This window comes from Lissotriton helveticus, chromosome 1_1 (genome assembly GCF_964261635.1).
Source record: "Lissotriton helveticus chromosome 1_1, aLisHel1.1, whole genome shotgun sequence".
Classification (NCBI taxonomy): Eukaryota; Metazoa; Chordata; class Amphibia; order Caudata; family Salamandridae; genus Lissotriton; species Lissotriton helveticus.
In genome coordinates this window covers 405,905,211-405,925,370 of record NC_136057.1, presented here as the reverse complement: position 1 = coordinate 405,925,370, position 20,160 = coordinate 405,905,211, and the positions used below count along the sequence as shown (strand labels likewise).

Genomic DNA, 20,160 nt, shown 5'->3' with positions numbered 1-20,160 from the left:
TCTGTGGGTAACCTGAAGGTCACCCGTTCGATTTCCAGTAGGACTTCTATCCTTCCCGGGTCAATAAAATTTGGTACCACTGAGTTAGGTAATAATTAACACCAGCTTTTGTCTAGAATTGAGTAAAAACTGTACAGTATGTTATGTAAGTGCATTATGACAATTTGCGTTAATAGCAGCAATAAATATCAATCAATCAATCATAAAATTTGTAAAGCGCACTACATACCCGCAAGGGTTTCAAGGCGCTGAGGGGTGGGGAGGAAGGGGGTGCTGTTGCTACTGGTCGAACAACCAGGTCTTGAGTTGTCTCCTGAAGGTTAGAAGGTCTTCTGTTTGTCATAGGATGAGGGGGAGGGTGTTCCAGATTTTGGCGGTGCGGTGGGAGAAGGATTTGCCCCCGGCTGTGGTTCTGGGGATGCGTGGGATGGTAGCAAGGAAAAGGTCTGCGGAGCTGAGATTCCTGTTGGGTACGTAGAAGGAGAGTCGACTGTTGAGATAGGCTGGTCCGGTCTTGTGGAGTGCCTTGTGTGCGTGGATCAGGAGCTTGAAGGAGATACTTCTGTCGACAGGGAGCCAGTGCAGGTTCCTCAGGTGGGGGGTGATGTGGTCACGGCGCGGGATATCGAGGATCAGGCATGCAGAGGCATTCTGGATTCTTTGCAGTCTGTTGATGAGTTTGGTGGGCGCTCCAGCGTAGAGGGCGTTTCCATAGTCGAGTCTGCTGCTGACAAGGGACTGGGTGACTGTTTTCCTTGTGTCTGTCGGGATCCATCTGTAGATTTTGTGGAGCATCCGGAGGGTGTTGAAGCAGGAGGAGGAGTCAGCGTTGACTTGTTTGGTCATGGTGAGTTTCGAGTCGAGGATGACTCTCAGGTTGCGTGCGTGGCTGGTGGGTGTCGGGGGGTCCCCAGTGATGTGGGCCACCAGGAATCGCCCCACGCTGAGGGGTTGGGCCCGAGGATGACGATCTCCGTCTTGTCTGTGTTCAGTTTAAGGTGGCTATCCTCCATCCAGTGGGCGACGGCCGTAATTCCCTGGTGTAGGTTGGATTTGGCAGTGAGGGGGTCCTTGGTGAGGGAGAGGATCAGTTGCGTGTCATCGGCGTAGGAGAATTTGTTGAGGTCGTGATGTCGGGCAATGCGTGCGAGAGGCGCCATGTAGACGTTGAACAGCGTCAGGCTGAGGGAGGATCCCTGTGGGACGCCGCAGATGATCTAGGAGGCTTTGGATTGGAACGGGGGGAGGCGGACTCTCTGGGTTCTGCCGGAGAGGAAGGAGGAGGTCCAGTCCAGGGCCTTGCCTCGGATCCTTGCGTCGTGGAGTCGTGTGCGTAGTGTGCGATGGCAGACGGTATTGAAGGCGGTCGGAGAGGTCCAGGAGGATGAGGGCCGCCGTCTCGCCGTTGTCCAGTAGTATCCTGATGTCGTCTGTGGCGGCGATGAGGGCGGTCTCGGTACTGTGGTTGCTGCGGAAACCTGACTGGGAGGATATTGGGTTGGATCCATCACATGAATGAACATTAATCACTTCCAACACTTATCTTGATCGTTATTCTGTAATGATGTAATTCACTGATGTAACAAGCACTGGCAAAGCCAATACGTTTCGGTTTATTGAGAAAATGCATGCAAACACAGGCATACAGTATGCTTTCATGCAATAGTACATTAAAACCAGGACTGCTGACTTTGCTGATGCTTGGTAGCAGGACTGGTGGTGTTATACAAACATTTGTTATTCAGTGCCAAGATACCCTAATGAGTAAACGTGTGCTTTACATATGCATGTTATATTAGTGGTATTGTAATCTAACTGATGGTGATGGTATTTGTGGAGTAGTGTACTGTTGGTGGTGGGTATTGGTGGTGGTGATGTTGGTGAAGTAGCAGTGGTGGTGTGATAAACAGCAATTAGGTGCCACATTAGGGCCAGGCTTGCAGGAGGCATGAGAAATGCATTAAAAAAATGCCAGCAGCAAAAAGATTGCTTCCAGTATACAATACATGTGAAAGGTAACTGAATGGAACAGAAAGTGACGGCTGAGTGCAGCTCTTGCATTGTTATACAAACACTTAAGAGGAGGTGGAATGATGTACCAAACAGCTAAAAGAGGAAAGTGAGCAAGGTAGATACAACTCTAGGCTCATCTAGAATGTGTAACAATGCCACAAAAAAGGCTGAACTGGCTGATCCCAAATTAGCTACTAGTGTAGGGGATCGACCAAAAGCACACTGCAATCCTGGGTGGTCAACTAGGACCTAAAAATGCAGGTGATGTACAGTGGCAATACATATTTCCTTCCTCTAGATAAATTAAAACCAACTGACACCAAATTTATACAACCCCTACTGTGCCTAGTTTAAAAAAAAACACTTCACAGTGTTGTTTAACGTAAAGAGTGGCACTCGTCACTTATGGACTAAGAAAGTTGTGTTCAGTTGCTGTACACAATTCTTCTAGTCATTGCACCAACTGACTGTTGCACAGACAGTTTATACAACGATCTATTGCTACACAAACACATCAATTTAATTCTCATTTCATGTTCTGTACTTTTCCTGTGCTATTATTGTAGGGGATAAGGGCGTGCACTTGTGCATGGTCAGAGCTGTGTATGCATCCCAGTACTGGAATAGTGGAATGCAGAAACTGTGAGTTAAAATACTGGATTAATAGGGTGTAAGTGGGGAATGACATGCATCGGTATAGCTGTGTGTGCGTTTCAATACTGGAAAGGAGAGATGTAGCAGGCCAGGAATAAAATGGATTGTGAAAGCTGTGTGAGAGTCTTGAAAATGCAGTACCTGGAGGCAGGAGATGAGAAATTAAGTGTTTTGGCAATTAGTGTGTGGGAATCCCAGATCTAGAATAACATTGGTGCTACAGATCTGAATTGGATAAACTACAAGGATGCCAGCATAACGGTTTGGAGGACTGGGGCATAGAAATGAGATACCCTCTGTGGTTGCGAACAATGGAATAGCAGTTGTGATGTATAAACGAACTGAGGTGTATTATCAGAAAGTTACATGGGGACATGTCTAAGCATAGTTGATAAAAAAAGAGCTTTCTACTTGCTGTTGCTTTTGGACCTTGGGGGTTTGATGCCACAGTCAAATGTATCTCTAACGTCCTTGGCTTGCAAGTGCAGGGATGAGGGTTTAGCGGTGTGTGGACAATGAGTCACAGACCAATAATGTATTAAAGTGTTTTTGGTCACCCATAAATATGAGGACCTTCTAGGGTCAAGGTCTCCCTCCGTCCAGTGCCCCCACAAGGTGTTGGGCAGTCTAATCCCAACTGGGCAGCTAGTTCTCCCACACAAGATGGAGCCCGTAGTCAGCATTTTATGTCTACAGGAGGCCAGATAACTGCCACTTGCAGGGAATATGTAGTCCTCGGATTCAAGTGGATAACAGGTGTCAACTTAGGTTTCTTCACCAGCAGGATTTCTCCTTCTGATGAGTCATCTAGTTACCGGATTGTTCAAATTAGCTGGGTAAGTGGTGCCAATTTTATTCAGTGCACTAGCCAATGATGAGGGTTCTGGACCACTATCTGGTCCCATCACCCGACACCTGAGCTTTGCATACCCTACTGTCTTGATTGTCTTCAAACCATCCAGAAGCCTTGGCCAGGCTCCCATCTATAGAACTCTTGACCCCTCACCAGTCAAGCCATATAGAAATGATAAACCATCCCCTCGTAGGATGTGATAATGATTCTAACCCTACAGCGACCAGAGAAAAATGTTTGACAGTGTTTCGCTCTTGACAATCACGTCAAAAACGAAGCCTTAGGCTGGACACTCAGTTTGACCACCCATTGCTGTCAACTCCCAAGTCACTAATTCCCAAACAAGTGAAAATCAACTGCTCCTGCCCATCGTTAGTGTGCTCAGCAGCAGTCATTGTCAGCTATTCACCATAGGTACATAGGGAATATTTTTCCTTAATATTTAATATCTTTCATTTATATACACTAAGAAACCAAGCCTGTGGGCTATAAATCCCTTTTAAGGGTAAATTTTCTGATGTCTAAAAATATTTTTTTTGTATATGGCAAAAAAATTCCTCTGACAAGGTCTTGCAAAAATACAGATTTTTCTGAATGAGACAAAACTACCGACAATGACCGCGAGATTTAAATGTGCCCTTTGCACAATGTGCCCCTTGCATGTGTGTAGAAAAACAAAACCGAGAATGAGTTAAGTTGAATCACCCAGCACCGTAAAAGTATGATTGGTTCGTTAGAGAAAGGTAGAATCAATAAACATAAGGATTTTGAGATACATTTTATAACTGATCACTTAGATGTCCTGAAAATTAAACATGAAAACTTAGCACTTCTTGCCGAGTGATTTGATAACATATATTGGTGCAAAACTCTTATGTTACATGTTAGAGCTTTGACATTTTTAGTTTAGATGAATAATATTATGTAGATTCGAGATTTATTATAATGATTTTGGTGAACTGCTTAAAAAAATACTTTACATTATACTACTCTGAGAATGCAGTAGTAGACCATAGTCACAGTTGCATATGTATGTGTAATAATCACTGAAAAACATTACAGGATGGTTATACATGATATATTTGAGTAATTTTATAGTGCTTTTTACCATAAACTAGGAGTTTTACATTAAATGAAGTATGGGTTTAAAGATGTTTAAATTAACTTTCTCTTTAGGCAGTGTCCTTTTCCATGGCTTGAAGCAAAGAACTTTGACACATTTTCAAATATTGCTTATTTGTTCTGATCATGCCACATTCCTTGAAGGACAAGTCGGACACTTTCTCTTAATTCTCCTTTGTGTGAATTTCATGAGTACCTAACCTTTTGACTCAGTCCATGGACAAGCAACAATGTAGACGCTCTTGTCGAAAAACCGGTCAGGATGCAATGTACTGTTCTTCTCATGATTCATATGAGAAACTATCCTGGAATAAAAATTTGTACCGGTTATACGAAAAAGTGATCCCATCAGCAAGATTTGTAGAGTGCAGCTTATCACCCAGGGGGGATCCAGGAGCTGGGATCACTCCACAGTGGACTGACAACAACGTCATGATGACAAATATGAACTATAAAGACTTTGTGTGCGCGACTATTGGAATTAGGAGAAGTGAGCAGGAGTCCCGCACTTCTTCGTAATCTCTCTCCATTATTGGCTTTGCAGCCTGAGGACTCTTTGCGATGCTCTTGGGAACTGTGGCTGTTCCTATGTTCCATCACTTCCTTGACTATATCCTGCCTGCTGAACTATCTTGTTTTTTCTATGCCTTCCGCTAATGTACTTATCTGCTGGACTATTTGGAGCCGTCTGGTGAGAATCCAGAGTTGAACATTTTGGTTAAAACTCCACTTCCTTTTGTCTATACCTATGGACTTTTCCCTAGCAGATTTTAACTTGAATCCTGTGTCCTTATTGAGAGAATTCTATTGAACCATCCTTAACTTTGGAAATCATCTTTTGCATTCTTTGATTTCATTGACTAAGTGTTTAGATATTTCTAGCCTGCATTAGTATGCATGAAATAATTGTTATGAAGGTTATTTACTTGTATGAATTTTGAATCTCTAATACAATAATTAGTTTATTTCAAAGAGCTGTTGTGAGTAATTTATTTGACATGTAATGTTCTTTCTTTAAAACTGTGCTTGGGAGTTGGCTACCAATTAATGGTTGTTAGAAATGGGGGTATGCACCCTGTCCAAGTAGGACCCCTTCCTTCTAGTCAGAGTAAGGGAGTTACACACCAGAGATAACCCTTGCTCACCCCCTTGGTAGCTTGGCACGAGCAGTAAGGCCTATTTTAGAGACAATGCGTAAAGCATCTGTCCATAAAACACACACTAACACAGTGAAAACACTACACATGAACAGCACGACAGTTTCGAAAAATATCCAATCTTTATCTAAAACAAACAAGACCAAAATGACAAAACTCCAACATACATAGGCACAGATACCACTTTTTAAAGGTGTAAGCAAATTTTTTGTCCATTGAACTCTATGGATGCGTCGATCTTAGCACTAAGTACTTTGATGCAGCAAACTCCAAGACGAAAAACAGCCAAAGAGGAGGGAAGAGTTGGACAACACAAGTAATGCGTTGATTCTTAAGTCCCAGGGGAAATGGGGGGGTCACTTCTGCTGCACGCAAGAGAAGTGCTGCATTGATTCCTTACTGTGAGGAGAAGTGATGTGTTGAATTCCAAACACGCAGCCTCCACTCCTTACGGCTTTGCTGTAGACTTGGCGCACAGACGCAAAGCGTGGAAAATCCAGGTGCGGTGGGTCGATGCAGCGGTGAAACAGGAGCTGAGTTGATTTCCACAACCGCGGACAGGTGATGCGTTGATTCCTTCAGCTGAACAGCAGAGCCTGCGTCGAAGTCAGAGATGGGGTCTCAGACGTCGGAGACACAATGCTCAGGACTTGGGCTGCAGCGATCTTGAAGTCATGCGAACAGGCGCTGTGTTGATCGTACGGCCACAGCGTAAGGGCGATGCGAAGATTTTTAGTCCTTGAAGCAGCAAAACCACCTCCAAGGACCCTGAACGGGAATTGGCACCACTTGGCAGGTAGGAACTCCTAGGGGAGAAGTTCAGGGGAGCTGCAGATGAACAGGAGGCAAGCACACACAAGCCATTGGATAACATTGGTAAGCAGGATAAGAAAGTATAGTCCAGTCCTTCCTCTGCCCAAGACAGAAGTAGCAAACAGCAGGCCAGCATAACACAACACACCAACAGCAGAGGGGCAGTTTTCCTACAGCTCTTCCAGCTCTTCTTCAAGCAGAATCTCCTCTGAATCCACAAGTGTTCTAAAATGTGGGGTTTCAGGTCCAATACTTATACCCCTTTCTACTTTTTATATAGGCATACTTCAAATTATAGTTTTGTAGTGTGCAGATCCTGCCTTGCCCTAACCTGGCTCCTGGCACACTACAGGGGGGTGGAGGCAGCATTGTGAGAGGACAGGCACAGCCCTATTTAGGTGTCAACTCCTCCCACCACTCTAGCTCAGGAAGGCCCATCTGCCTGGTGATGCAGGGCATACCTCAGCTCCCTCAGTTTGACTGTCTGGAGTGAATGATCCAAACAGCCAAATTGTCAGTCTAAACCATACATGGATTCCACGGTCGGGCAGGGGCATATGATGTAAAGCAAAAAAAGAATGCCCACTTTCTAAAAGTGCAGTAATCAATACAACACAATAGTGGACCTTTTTGTCAACGTCAACTTCCAATTACCAATATGTATGCAGTAACAGATGAAAACACACCGAAAGACATTAATTCACTTTAGAAATAACATTTACTTTGTTTTTAAAGAGAATATATGGCTGTCACATTGGCATTCTTTATCACAAGATAGAAAAAGTGACTCTCGTGAGTGAAGTGCAATGAGGTGATAAAGTGATATCATAGGTGAAATAAGAGTGAAATAAATTGGACCTTGAGATAAGTGTATGACGACGATCTATATTTTCAGAAGATCTGCTGTGTGATACATACCACAGTTTGATTTGGCTGTCCACATCCATTCTTTCAGTCCTGACGAGGACCCGCTGTGACGCTTGTTGAATAGCGCATACCTCTAGGTCAAAACGTCAACGCCTTTTCTGTTCATGTCCACCACTTTCTTCACCTCAATGCCCATAAAAATGATAGAGGATTGAAGTGAAAACATGTGTTAGAGAATTAAGAAAGGACAGACAAACTCCTATTTGTAGGATGTACTTGTGTTAATTGTATGTTTTTGTACAGATTTCACCTATGATATCACTTTATCACCTCATTGCACTTCACTCAGAGAGAGTCACTTTTTCTATCTTGTTATAAAAAAGGTCTATGTGACAGCCATATATTCTCTTTAAAAACAAAGTAAATGTTATTTCTAAAGCGAATTAATTCATGTCTTTCAGTGTGTTTTCGTCTATTACTGCAAACATATTGGTAATTGGAAGTTGACGTTGACAAAAACTTCCACTATTGTTTTGTATTGATTACTGCATTCTAAGCAATTGAGGCACCCGATAGAACTAACTGTAGTTTATAGTATCAATACCCAGGTTCTGAAGGACATTGGGTTACCCCATTATCTTTAATCACTTTTTAAGAGTGGAATTTTCAAACACCCATTTTCGAACACACATTTTAAAAACCACCTACACAGAGAGATGTGTTTTTAAATCCGGAGTTCAGGGAACCCAAACTCCAAATATCTAGCTCTTCCCAATTCAAAGTTACACTTGTGAGGTGTTACAAGTGAGCTCCGATAATACCTGTGGGAGAGACTGTCCTTGCAATAGTGAAAAACTGAATTAGCAGTATTTCACTAATAGGACATGCAACACACAGAAATACATGTCCAACCTTTCACATACACTGCACCCTGCCCATGGGGCTACCTTGTGCCTACCTTAGGGGTGCCTTACGTGTAATAAAAGGTAAGGTGTGGGCTTGGCAAGTGAGTGCATTTGCCAGGTCGACATGGCAGTTTATAAATACACTCGTAGACACTGCAGTGGCAGGCCTGTGACATATTTGCAGGGCTACTCATGTGTGCAGTCCCACTAGTAGCATTTGATTTACAGGCTCTGGGCACACACAGTGCACTTTACAAGGGGCTTACCAGTAAATCAAATATGCCTATCATGGAGAACCAATCACAGTCATATTTTACACAGAGAGCATTTGCACCTTAGCACTAATCAGTCGAAGTAAAGTTCAAAGAGTTCCAAATCCAGCAAAAATGAAGTCCAGCATACAGTAAAAACTACAAAAGGCAGAAGCAAAAAGACAGGGCAAAAACATGCCAAGGATGGCAGGTCTAACAAAGGTCCTCATTGGGTAGAGCAGCAGTGGGTTATCCTAGATTCCACCACTTACTGAGACGAAGAAAGGTCTATCAGAGGATCAATGCCTCTGTGGTAAAATATAGGAAGATTGTGAAAATTCAGCACTCCTTTGGGCCCGGTTCTGGACGACTTTTTTTCCTGTAAAAAGTGGTTCCCCTGCTAAACATATTACCTCAGTATTTCAGGTTACAGGCCAAAATGGTGAATCTGGAGTAATACCATTACAGTCAAACATGTGGGTGGTTTGACTCTGTGCAGGTGACACTTTTTCAGTTTTGCAGTGCAAGCACCTCATTGCAGCGAATTAGATAAAATGGGAAACATCCAAATGGCTTATTTAACTTTCCAAGGATAAATCGGCTCAGCAAGTGCACCAGTTCTTTAGAAATTAAACGTACAAGCCTAGGAATACAAACTTGAATGGAAAGCTGTGTTTTCACCCGAATCAGTAATTGAAAAATACGTAGAACGATGGTCTTATTTTAAAATACCAAGCCTTAGAAGGTACTGGAGCAATTGAGATACCTATATTTCACTTTGCAGACTACAAAGGGGTAGTTCATTAACACATGGTGTCAGTCCACACATTTCTAAGTACATTTATAGTCAATATGTCACTCAAACAAATTTGCTTTAAGATTAAAAAAAAAATTTGGTGAAGTAATTTGTCAAATTTAAGGTTTAAATGCAACATGAATTGTATGTGCTTTACCTGTTCTGTTAGAGTGGACTGAAAAACACTAGGAGCAATAGCTTGAGTTGCTGACAATGAACGGACTCCTGATGTCATTAACATCTCTGAAGGCAACAGGCATGCAGTAGATTGTGGCAGTTCCAAAAGGCTGTCATCAGCGCCTGTCTTGGATCCAGGAATGCCAGAAACTAAGGATTGAAAAATCACACAAAAAATCAATCTGTGAAATAAGGCAAACCAGTCTAGTGGACAGACAAATACAGAACCATGATTTCTAGAAACCTTCTGTAGTTAATAATCCACAGGAACAAATAGAATTTAGCTTTATAAGGATATTGCTAACACTGTCTGTTACTAAGAGGATTCTCCATTCATAAGATATAAAAATTACAAACAAAATGTGAATCAATGCAAAATATAAATACAAAAATGGCTTGGTGTGCTATGGATCGTTTACAATACTATGAAATGAAATGACAGTTATAAAACGCACAATTACCACAGGGCGTCAAGGCACTAAAGAAAGAGTGCTCTGAAGGAAAAAGACAGAAAGAAAAACTCCAAGCCATAGGAAAATTGCTGGCCATAAATGAAAGACTAAAAATCCAGGTCTTCAAACCTTTCAGAAAACTACTGTGCTCCTTTAGATCACTAATGGCTCATGGAAGAGAATTCAACGGTTTTGCTGCGGCCACAGAAAAAGCCCCATCTACCCACCTCCCTGGTCTTCCTAAATTTGGGTACGACTACAAAATTCGAGCTAGCTGACTAAAGATCTCTAGTGGGGGTATATCTCTGGCACACCTTTGTCAGTCAGTGCAATTTGGAGATCCCCACTGAGACTATTTGGTATTTAGGAATTCTAATTATCAGTCTCGTGTCCGCATTTTGTACTAACTGTAGTTTAGCAGTTGCTGATTTATTATCCCCAAATAAAGTGCATTGCAATGGTCTAGCCTAGAAAAAGTCAAGGCAAGAACTAACTGCTTGCATGCTTTCAGAGGGAAAAAGGGAAACACCTTCCTCAAGGTTCTGATAATCCAAAAACAAGTGTATACCATACGAATGACCTGGAGGTCAAACAATAATTTGGTATCGATTAGTACTCTGAGATTTTTGGCACAGTCTGCCTGGGTGGGCAAAAATTAGCATATCTGGCAACCAGGAATTATTCCAGATGGCGGGATGGTTGCCAAAAATTAAGACCACAGTCTTGCTCTCATTCAGTCTTAGATAGTTGCTACCCATCCAAGACGCTGTATGCATTACCTGCATACATTTCTTGAAGTTGGCAGCCTTGGTCTCTATATCCTTGGTGATGGACACAATGAATTGCGTGTCATCAGCAAAGGATAGGACCTGCAGTTCAAAGAACTGTATAAACTTAGCCAGCGGGGAGATATAGAGATTAAAAAGAGTCAGACTCAGGGAGAAGCCCTGCACCCCGCATGGTATAAGGATGGGATCAGAACTAAATTAGTTCATAACAACCATCTGGGATCTAATCTTCAAAAAGGAAATTAATACATCTAATGCTGACCCAGAAAGTCCCAGGTTCTGCAGCGGGCCAGCCAGCAGAGTTACTGTAACAAAAACATTGAAAACTGTATCCGCCAAACCCCATACTGTGAATACCATACTCCGTTGACAAGTTCAATGCTATCAATAGCTTTCTCACTGAAAAGTACTATAAAAACAAAATATTCAAAATATCAAGCGCAATACTGTGGGGCAGTGTTCCTAACTGTGTGAAAAAATCCTTGTCCTGGGCTTATCAGCTGAATTTCACCATCCTGTATTAGGCAGTATTGAAACAGCCTTTCTACATGCATGAACGTAGACCACACTGTTTACAACGGTTCAGGTCCTGGATAAAGAATATTCAAAATAATAAGGTATGCTGTTCCTAAAGGGGAGAATGGGCCACGGGGAGTAGGTCAGAGAAAAGGAGCCAGTACAAGGGGACTACTTCTTTATTTGGAAATGAAACCCTTGCACACCCTTGCGGGTGTCATGCTCCATCATCGGGCTTGCTCCTCGTGGGCCCGGCGCTGCAATGCATGACAGGCACCCTCAAGGGTGCTCTTTATTGGAGATCTTTTTCCAAAGCTGTGATGTGAAGTGCAGGTTAAGGGCCCTTTGTGTAGGCCGAGGAAAAGTAGGTGTCGATGTAGTGATTAGTGACTAAAAAAGGCTAGGCAAGCCTCAAATTAAATTTTAATCCATGAGTATGCCTGACTTATTAAGTCACCAGTGTGGACAATGATAAGTCACCAGGGATCATTTTAAGTTACTAATCACTACATCAACACATACGTTTCCTCTACTCAAAGGGCCCTTAAAGTCACATCGCGGTTTTGGAAAAACAACTCCACTAAAAAGCCCCCTTGAGGCATGGCATCACCGATCCGACGAGGACCAAGCCCAATGACAAAGCATCAAAATACACGAGCGGTGCAGACAATATCCAGCTCTAAATGAAGGCCTTAATAAGCCACAATATCAATCACAATATTGACGGCCTCACCCTAATCCATTCTTGGGTGTCCATAGCTGAACCTTTCAAATACTGAGTTCATCCTCATTGCCAGGAGCACCAAACAACCCTTGGTTAAAAAACAGTTCAAATACATAAACATGCAGTAAAAGCTTCCTCTTATCCGCAAAAAGTCAATATTATTCATATGTTGTCCCTCTGCAATCACCTCATAGAAAGAAATATTAGGCTTTTAATCATGGTGAACTAACTGTACTTGTATGACTCTTGCTAGATATACCACCATAGTGGCCCATCGTCCCTCAAAGTACAAGTGTTCTTCTTTGACATTAGTTTTAAGGTGTCCCATGGCTATGTCCCACAGGCAGCGACCCTTGACCTTCTGGTAGGTCGCTCCCCCCTCCGCTGCAGCGCCACCAACTCCTGTGCTAGCCTTGCCTTGCCACCTCTCCTCTGCTGCCTGCGGCTCCCCTCGCCGCCTCCACTGCCGCCTTCACTCCCTGAGTGCCTGTGCCCTTACCCCTTGCTTCCCTGTACCCCGTCTGCATGTGACCCTTTTCTCCGTGTGCCCCGTCTGCCTGCCAGCCTTGCCTGCTGCCCCCTGCCGCCGAGCGGGCCTGCCTGGCTCCCTGGCCTCGCTCTTCCTCCCCCGTTTCTTTGCCGTTTTTCCCGCCGTTTTCCTTGCCGCCGCTGCCTCACCAGCGGCCCCGCCCCCCGTGCCCCTTCGCTGCCCTCTTTCCCGCCTCCCAGCTGACCCTCCCTCCCCACCTTCCCCTTATATGGCGGCCGCTGCCGAAGGCGCGCCTAAGGCAAGCCCGTCCGCGCCTGGACCGCGCCCAGCGCCAGAATCCCTGGCCCCCACGCTAGCGACGAAGCAAGACTCCACTACGACGCCAACACCCTCGCCGCACTCAACCATGGACGGCCCTCCAACTGCTACAAAGCCACCCCCAAGCACACCCATGGCCCTTTCACCTGCCAAAACTGCCCTTTCACCTGCCAAAACTGCACCATCACCTGCACCAACGACGCCAATGTACCAACAGCAACGGGATCCAACCAACTGCGATGCATCCTGCTCAACACCCGCTCAGCACGCAAGCACGCCTTCGAGCTCTGGGACCTACTCACCACCACATCACCAGACATCGCCTTCCTGACCGACTTCATCAGCACGCTCGCACTGACCTCCGCCAACTACATCCTGCTCGGTGACCTGGTCCACACCGCCGGCCACACGCTCGATGCGATCTTCTCCTCCAGCCCACACGTCACCTTCGGCCACGCCTCCGAGCTCACCTGGACTAACCACCACTGCATACACTTCACCTTCCAGAAACCCGTCACTCACCACCGCACCCCACAGATCCCCCACCGACGCTGGGGCAAAGTAACCAAGGAATTGCTGGAAGATCACCTCGCAATCAACCCACCGACCAGCCCCACCGACCCAGAGGAGGGGGCCCGCACCCTCAGACTCTGGATGGAAAACTGCGCCAACACCGTAGCACCAGTGCGACTACCCGCCGACAGAGACACCAGACAGAGAGCCAGCTGGTTCACCCCAGAGCTCCTGGCCTCCAAGCGCACCTGCCGGAAACTCGAAAACATCTGGCTCAGCGATAGAACACCCGCCAACCACGCAGCCCACAAAGACGCCAGTCGCAACCATCACCACCTCATCAGGACCACCAAAAGAGCCTCATTCAAAGACCGCCTCGACAACAACGCACACAACAGCAAAGAGCTCTTCAACATCGTGAAGGAACTCTCCAGTCCCAGCTCCTGCACCAACGACATCCCGCCGTCGCAAGCCCTGTGCAACACCCTTGCCGCCTTCTTCGACCACAAAATCACCAACATCCACAACAGCTTCAACCCCCAGAGGAACCCAACGAATCCCACTACGACGAACACACCCAACCCCACCGACCACGACCTTCTGACCACATGGACCAACGTGAGCACCTTAGACATAATCAAGACCATGAGCACCATCCACTCAGGCTCCCCTTCGGACCCTCTCCCCCACCACATCGCCAACAAAGCCAACAGCCTCATCGCACCCCACCTGAGTAAACTCATCAACCTCTCCTTCGAAACCGCCACTCTGCCTGAGAGCTGGAAGCACGCCGAGATCAACGCCCTACTAAAGAAGCCCAAGGCTTCCGGCCCACCTCCCTGCTCCCGTTCCCAGCAAAAGTGATCGAAAAGACCGTCAACACCCAGCTCACCCGCTACCTAGAAGACAACAGCATCCTGGACCCCTCCAAGTCTGGCTTCCGCAGCAACCACAGCACCGAGACCGCCGCCACAGACGACATCAGAATCCTCCTCGACAACGGCGAGACAGCAGCCCTCATCCTCTTGGACCTCTCCGCCGCCTTCGACACCACACACTTCTCACACGCCTCTTTGACGCAGGGATCCGAGACAAAGCCCTGGATTGGACCACCTCCTTCCTCACCGACAGAACCCAGAGAGTCCTCCTCTCCCCGTTTCAATCCGGTACCACCATAACCATCTGCGGCGTCCCGCAGGGATCCTCGCTCAGCCCGACGCTGTTCATCGTCTACATGGCTCCCCTCGCTCGCATCGCCAGACTACACGACCTCAACATAATCTCCTACGCCGACGACACCCAGATGATCCTCTCCCTCATCAAGGACCCCCTCATCGCCAAATCCAACCTGCACCAGGGTATGAAGGCCGTCGCCGACAGGATGGAGGCAAACAGGCTCAAGCTGAACACGGACAAGTCGGAGATCCTCATCCTCTGGCCCAACCCCTCGGCGTGGGACGATTCCTGGTGGCCTCCATCCCTGGGAACCCCCTCCCAGCACCGACCAACCACACACGCAACCTAGGGGTCATCCTCGACTCAACGCTCAGCATGACCAACCAAGTCAACACAGTCTCCTCCTCATGCTTCCACACCCTCCGCAAAGATCTACAGATGGATCCCGACAAACACACGGAAAACAGTCACCCACGACCTCATCAGCAGCCGACTCGACTACGGAAACGCCCTCTACGCCGAAGCCCCGTCCAAACTCATCAGCAGACTCCAAAGAATCCAGAACGCCTTCGCACGCCTGGTCCTAGACATACCACGCAGAGACCACATCACCCCTCACCTGAGAGACCTACACTGGCTCCCCCTCGACAAAAGAATCACTTTCAAACTCATGATCCATGCACACAAAGCACTCCACAAGACCGGCCCAGCCTATCTCAACAGCAGACTCTCCTTCTATGTACCCAACAGGATACTCCGCTCCGCCGACCTTTTCCCTGGCCGCCGTCCCACGCATCCACAAAACCACCTCCGGGGCAGATCCTTCTCCCACCGCGCCGCCAAGACCTGGAACGCCCTCCCCCTCCTCCTACAACAGACTACAGACTACAGACCTCCCGGCATTCAGAAGACTGCTCAAGACCTGGCTCTTCGACCACTAGCTGCAGCTCCCCCCCTCCTCCCCACCCAGTTGATGGACAGAATGCAGAACAATGTCATACATTCACCCCAGTACAGAGATCTGGGCCTAAATCCATCGTTTTTTTGCTCACCACACCACCCCAGTTCAGACATGGCCATATGCAAATCAGCCTTGACCCAGTGCCTCATGGGAACAGTCCAGCCCGAACTGCCAAGCCATGTCTTCCCTGGAACGGAATCAAGCATCCTAGGACCGGTTTCTGGCTATCAGCCGTCTTCAGCCATGATAGCTTGACTCCAGTGGCGTGGAGAGCACGGGACTCACGTCTGAGCATACCTGTCCCACTCGGGGTGACAAATGCAAAAACAACAGTTGATGGACAGAATGCAGAACAATGTCATACATTCACCCCAGTACAGAGATCTGGGCCTAAATACATCGTTTTTTTGCTCACCACACCACCCCAGTTCAGACATGGCCATATGCAAATCAGCCTTGACCCTGTGCCTCACGGAAACAGTCCAGCCCGAACTGCCTATCCATGTCTTCCCTGGAACAGAATCAAGCATCCTAGGACCGGTTTCTGGCTATCAGCCGTCTTCAGCCAGGATAGCTTGACTCCAGTGGCGTGGAGAGCACGGGACTCACGTCTGAGCATACCAGTCTCACTTGGAGTGACAAATGCAAAAACAAAAGTTGATGGACAGAATGCAGAACAATGTCATACATTCACCCAGTACAGAGATCTGGGCCTAAATCCATCGTTTTTTTGCTCACCACACCACCCCAGTTCAGACATGGCCATATGCAAATCAGCCTTGACCCTGTGCCTCATGGGAACAGTCCAGCCCGAACTGCCAAGCCATGTCTTCCCTGGAACGGAATCAAGCATCCTAGGACCGGTTTCTGGCTATCAGCTGTCTTCCGCCAGGATAGCTTGACTCCAGTGGCGTGGAGAGCACGGGACTCACGTCTGAGCATACCCGTCCCACTCGGGGTGACAAATGCAAAAACATAAGTTGATGGAAAGAATGCAGAACAATGTCATACATTCCACCCAGTATAGAGATCTGGGCCTAAATCCATCGTTTTTTTGCTCACCACACCACCCAATTTCAGACATGGCCACATGGAGTCAAGCTATCCTGGCTGAAGACGGTTGATAGCCAGAAACCGGTCCTAGGATGCTTGATTCCGGTCCATGAAAGACATGGCTTGGCAGTTCGGGCTGGACTGTTCCCATGAGGCACAGGGTCAAGGCTGATTTGCATATGGCCATGTCTGAACTGGGTTGGAGTGCAAAAAAACGATGGATTTAGGCCCAGATCTCTGTACTGGGGTGAATGTATGACATTGTTCTGCATTCTGTCCATCAACTGTTGTTTTTGCATTTGCCACAGGCAACTAAAGCACGGGAAAAATCAAAGGAGGATCATTTCTCTTCAACCACATATTTATTGCTGATTTCTCTGCACCCCCACCAAACAGCTACCTCATCATTGCTCGGCACATAATTAATCTCGGACTGTGTCAGGCCCAGCAAAAACAGTGCTGGGGTAAACGGCAGAAGGAAGCACAAAAGTGTTATCGCAATCTCTGTCCAGAAGGGCTGCATGTTTGGGCATTCCCACCAACTCAATACATTTCTTACCCACAATCCAGCTAAAAACATGGAGCCTCATTCATCGACATCACTTGAAGGGAAAACCTACCCTGCTGTTAGTTGTGCTCTCTCCCTTATTTATACGTACAGCCCAGTGTAGCTTTAAATCTAGGTTTTGACTACTGTAAGATACATCTCATGAAAAAAACCCTGGTGAATACAATTTAAAGAAATATGACATGCACCATTATATAGGATATTTATTTCTGAAAGACCCCTAACATTACTGAGTTGCTACGGGTACATATATATTCCATGAACAATTTTGCAGGATCCAATTTACCCTGATACACTACAGAGTCCTTCACATCTTTCCATAGGAAAGTCTATTTCTTTATGAATACTTCACATCAGGGTCCAACATTTAAATGTGAAAGCGTGTTGGCAAGCATACCAATAGCCAACATAAGTGAATGTAGATCATTCAGTAAACACACCACACAAACGTGCAGGGGTATTTAAAACACATGGAACCTTGCCTGAAGAGTTAACAAACGTTCGAAATAGCAAATTACAAGTTAGACAAATCTTTTTGTAAAGTGGTATTGACCAATATTTTGTGGTGAGAATAAAGTTTACAAATATACATCGTTAATAATTTGCCAAATATTTATTTTTTCAGGTCACACAATATGCTCAAAATTTACACAGCAAATCATTGTTTCACTATACTACTGTGGTCACACCACATTAGACATGTGATGTTCTTTAAATTACCACAAAAGCACTCTTGTAGATTTCCTCCTTTGATTGGAGTACATTTCCAATTTCTTTAGCAATTCACAAAGGTTTGCCTGGAGGACAGTGACAGTTACAAGTTCCTGGAAGTCAAAATGGCCCAGATTAGGACAGAATGGACAAGTGTTATGGACAAATATGCGGTAGTTGAAAAGGCAGTATATCAAGCAAGGTGCTGCTCCATCAAACAGAACAGGATTTGGGGTCCCTGGTGGAGTTATTCGGGTCTCAGGACATGATGAGTGCCTTCTGACTGGCCTCGAATAAAATTATTAGTAATCTCTATACCGAACTGTATTTAAAAGCTATCTCTAAAAGGTAACTGCATACCAAAAACAAGAGTGGTCCTAGAACACTGTAATCCTGGTTATATTGTGCACTAAAACTATAAAAAATGTACAACAACAAAAAAAGTTCCCACGTGTGGGTCTAGAAAACATTTGAGGATTCCTGTGTACAGTAATAGGAACGAAATTCTGTATGCCTAAATGTCTGTAATGTATATTTTCACAATGGGAAATGACTCATCAGAGAGCAACTTTTATTTAATCATGGAGGGCAGACATGTTGTCCCCTGGAAGTCCCTAACTGTTTAGAATATTAAATAGTATTAACAGATTTATAAAGTCTATATATAAAAATAAGCAATACGTCAAAAAACAAATTTAAAAACGACCTGTATAAAGTGAGGGAATGTGAAATTGGAGACTTAAAATTAAGTTTGTATCCTCATATTGATTTGTGGAAGCAGCACTAGTAATACAAACAGACAGTAGTATTGAGGATCGATGGCCTCAATTGAATTTAGAAAAGATCCAACCTTCCAGCTAAAAATTAAAATTTCAATTTATGATATTTGTGAATTAAATAAAATACTTTATTTGTGTATTTGTTTGATGAATGCTTGTTTTTGTATTTGTATGAATACTTTTGAGGTTCAACTACTTGAACTTGAGTCAAGACGGTACCCAGCTTCCAGTAATGACTCATTATTCAGTGGCGCTGCCCAGATTCTGGTAATGATTAAGAGGGGTCCACAGAAGTCAAACGGTTAAGAACCGTTGATGTAGGGCATTCTCACCCATGAACATGTATTCCCCATCTATGTCAAAAGGTTTACTAACACAAAAGCTGATTAGATCTGTCTAGCAAAATAAAACCATACATTGTAATAATAGTACCAAACAACATTTATGATTAACAAGCACTGATAAAGCCAAAAGGTCTTGCCTTTTTAATGAGAGTGCCGAGTCGTTGGATTTGCCAATGTTTGTTGCTAAGGTATAGCTTAGAAAAATAAAAATAAAAAACCATTGGGGAGGAAGCACATATTCTGATATCTCAAAATTGTACAACGACATGGCATGGTTTATTTTTCAAACACTTTTTTACTCAGGAAACTATAAATAATTTTTAAAAGAGTGAGGAAGTGTAAGAAAATAACTGTAGAATTGTGGAAGAGGTGTGGAGCAACGGCCAGGGTGCCTGACTCCGGACTACAGGCTTCACGGTTCGATCCCTGGTGCCAGTGGCAGGTTAGCCTGGCACCATGTGACTCTGGGCAATAGCTTGCTTAATCTTCCTGAGGCCCCCCTGCGCTGGGACATCACTTCGGAGGTAGCTGTGCACTTTACAAATACTGGTATTTCATTTCATTTAGGGAAATGCTTGACAAGGCCTAGTTTGCTTTGCACAGGATTCAACCATTTTGTCATTTGTAGTAGCCCTGAGAGCAGATTTATTGGGTTCCAGTGTAAGTATAACGCAAAGTACACCTTCTGCTTCATGTGCCATCTAAGTGAATGCAGCAGATGACTGTTCCCCAGTCCCATAAATGCCTTTGGGGTTTATTACAAGTATGGCAAGCCTTAGTACCGCCGTACTCGTGGTGGAGGTCCGACCACCACCATATTGCGGGCCCACCTGCAGTATTACGAGTTTGGGAGTCGGAATGCTACAGGACCGCTGGGGATCCAGGATCCTATGGCGGTCAGGAGCCACAATATACTGGCGGTGCCACTGCGTCACTGCCAAGCATATTCTGAGTTGGCTTTCCACTGCCCCTTTCATGGATGTGAGCCCGTCATGAAAAGTGTAGCAGAGAGGCAACTAAGAAGTGGGCCCAAAAATAGCCCCCTATCGCTCCTGGGCCTGGGGGTGCATGCAGGGGTCACAAGTTGTGCCTCCCTGGTATTGCACCCCCAGGTCCTGCACAGTGTGGCATGCATGCCACACCGTGCAGGAACGTACAT

General features: G+C 45.5%; 1 protein-coding gene across 3 annotated transcripts in view; it reads right to left on the bottom strand.

Moving 5' to 3' along the window:
* CCDC91 (coiled-coil domain containing 91) overlaps positions 1-20,160 on the bottom strand; it is a 1,837,163-nt gene that overhangs the window by 1,295,926 nt on the left and 521,077 nt on the right. For all 3 annotated transcript variants that reach the window (XM_078673757.1, XM_078673758.1, XM_078673759.1), the window contains one exon: positions 9,589-9,758. In XM_078673757.1, the coding sequence (XP_078529883.1) occupies positions 9,589-9,758 (170 nt within the window). The remainder of the gene's footprint in view (positions 1-9,588; positions 9,759-20,160) is intronic.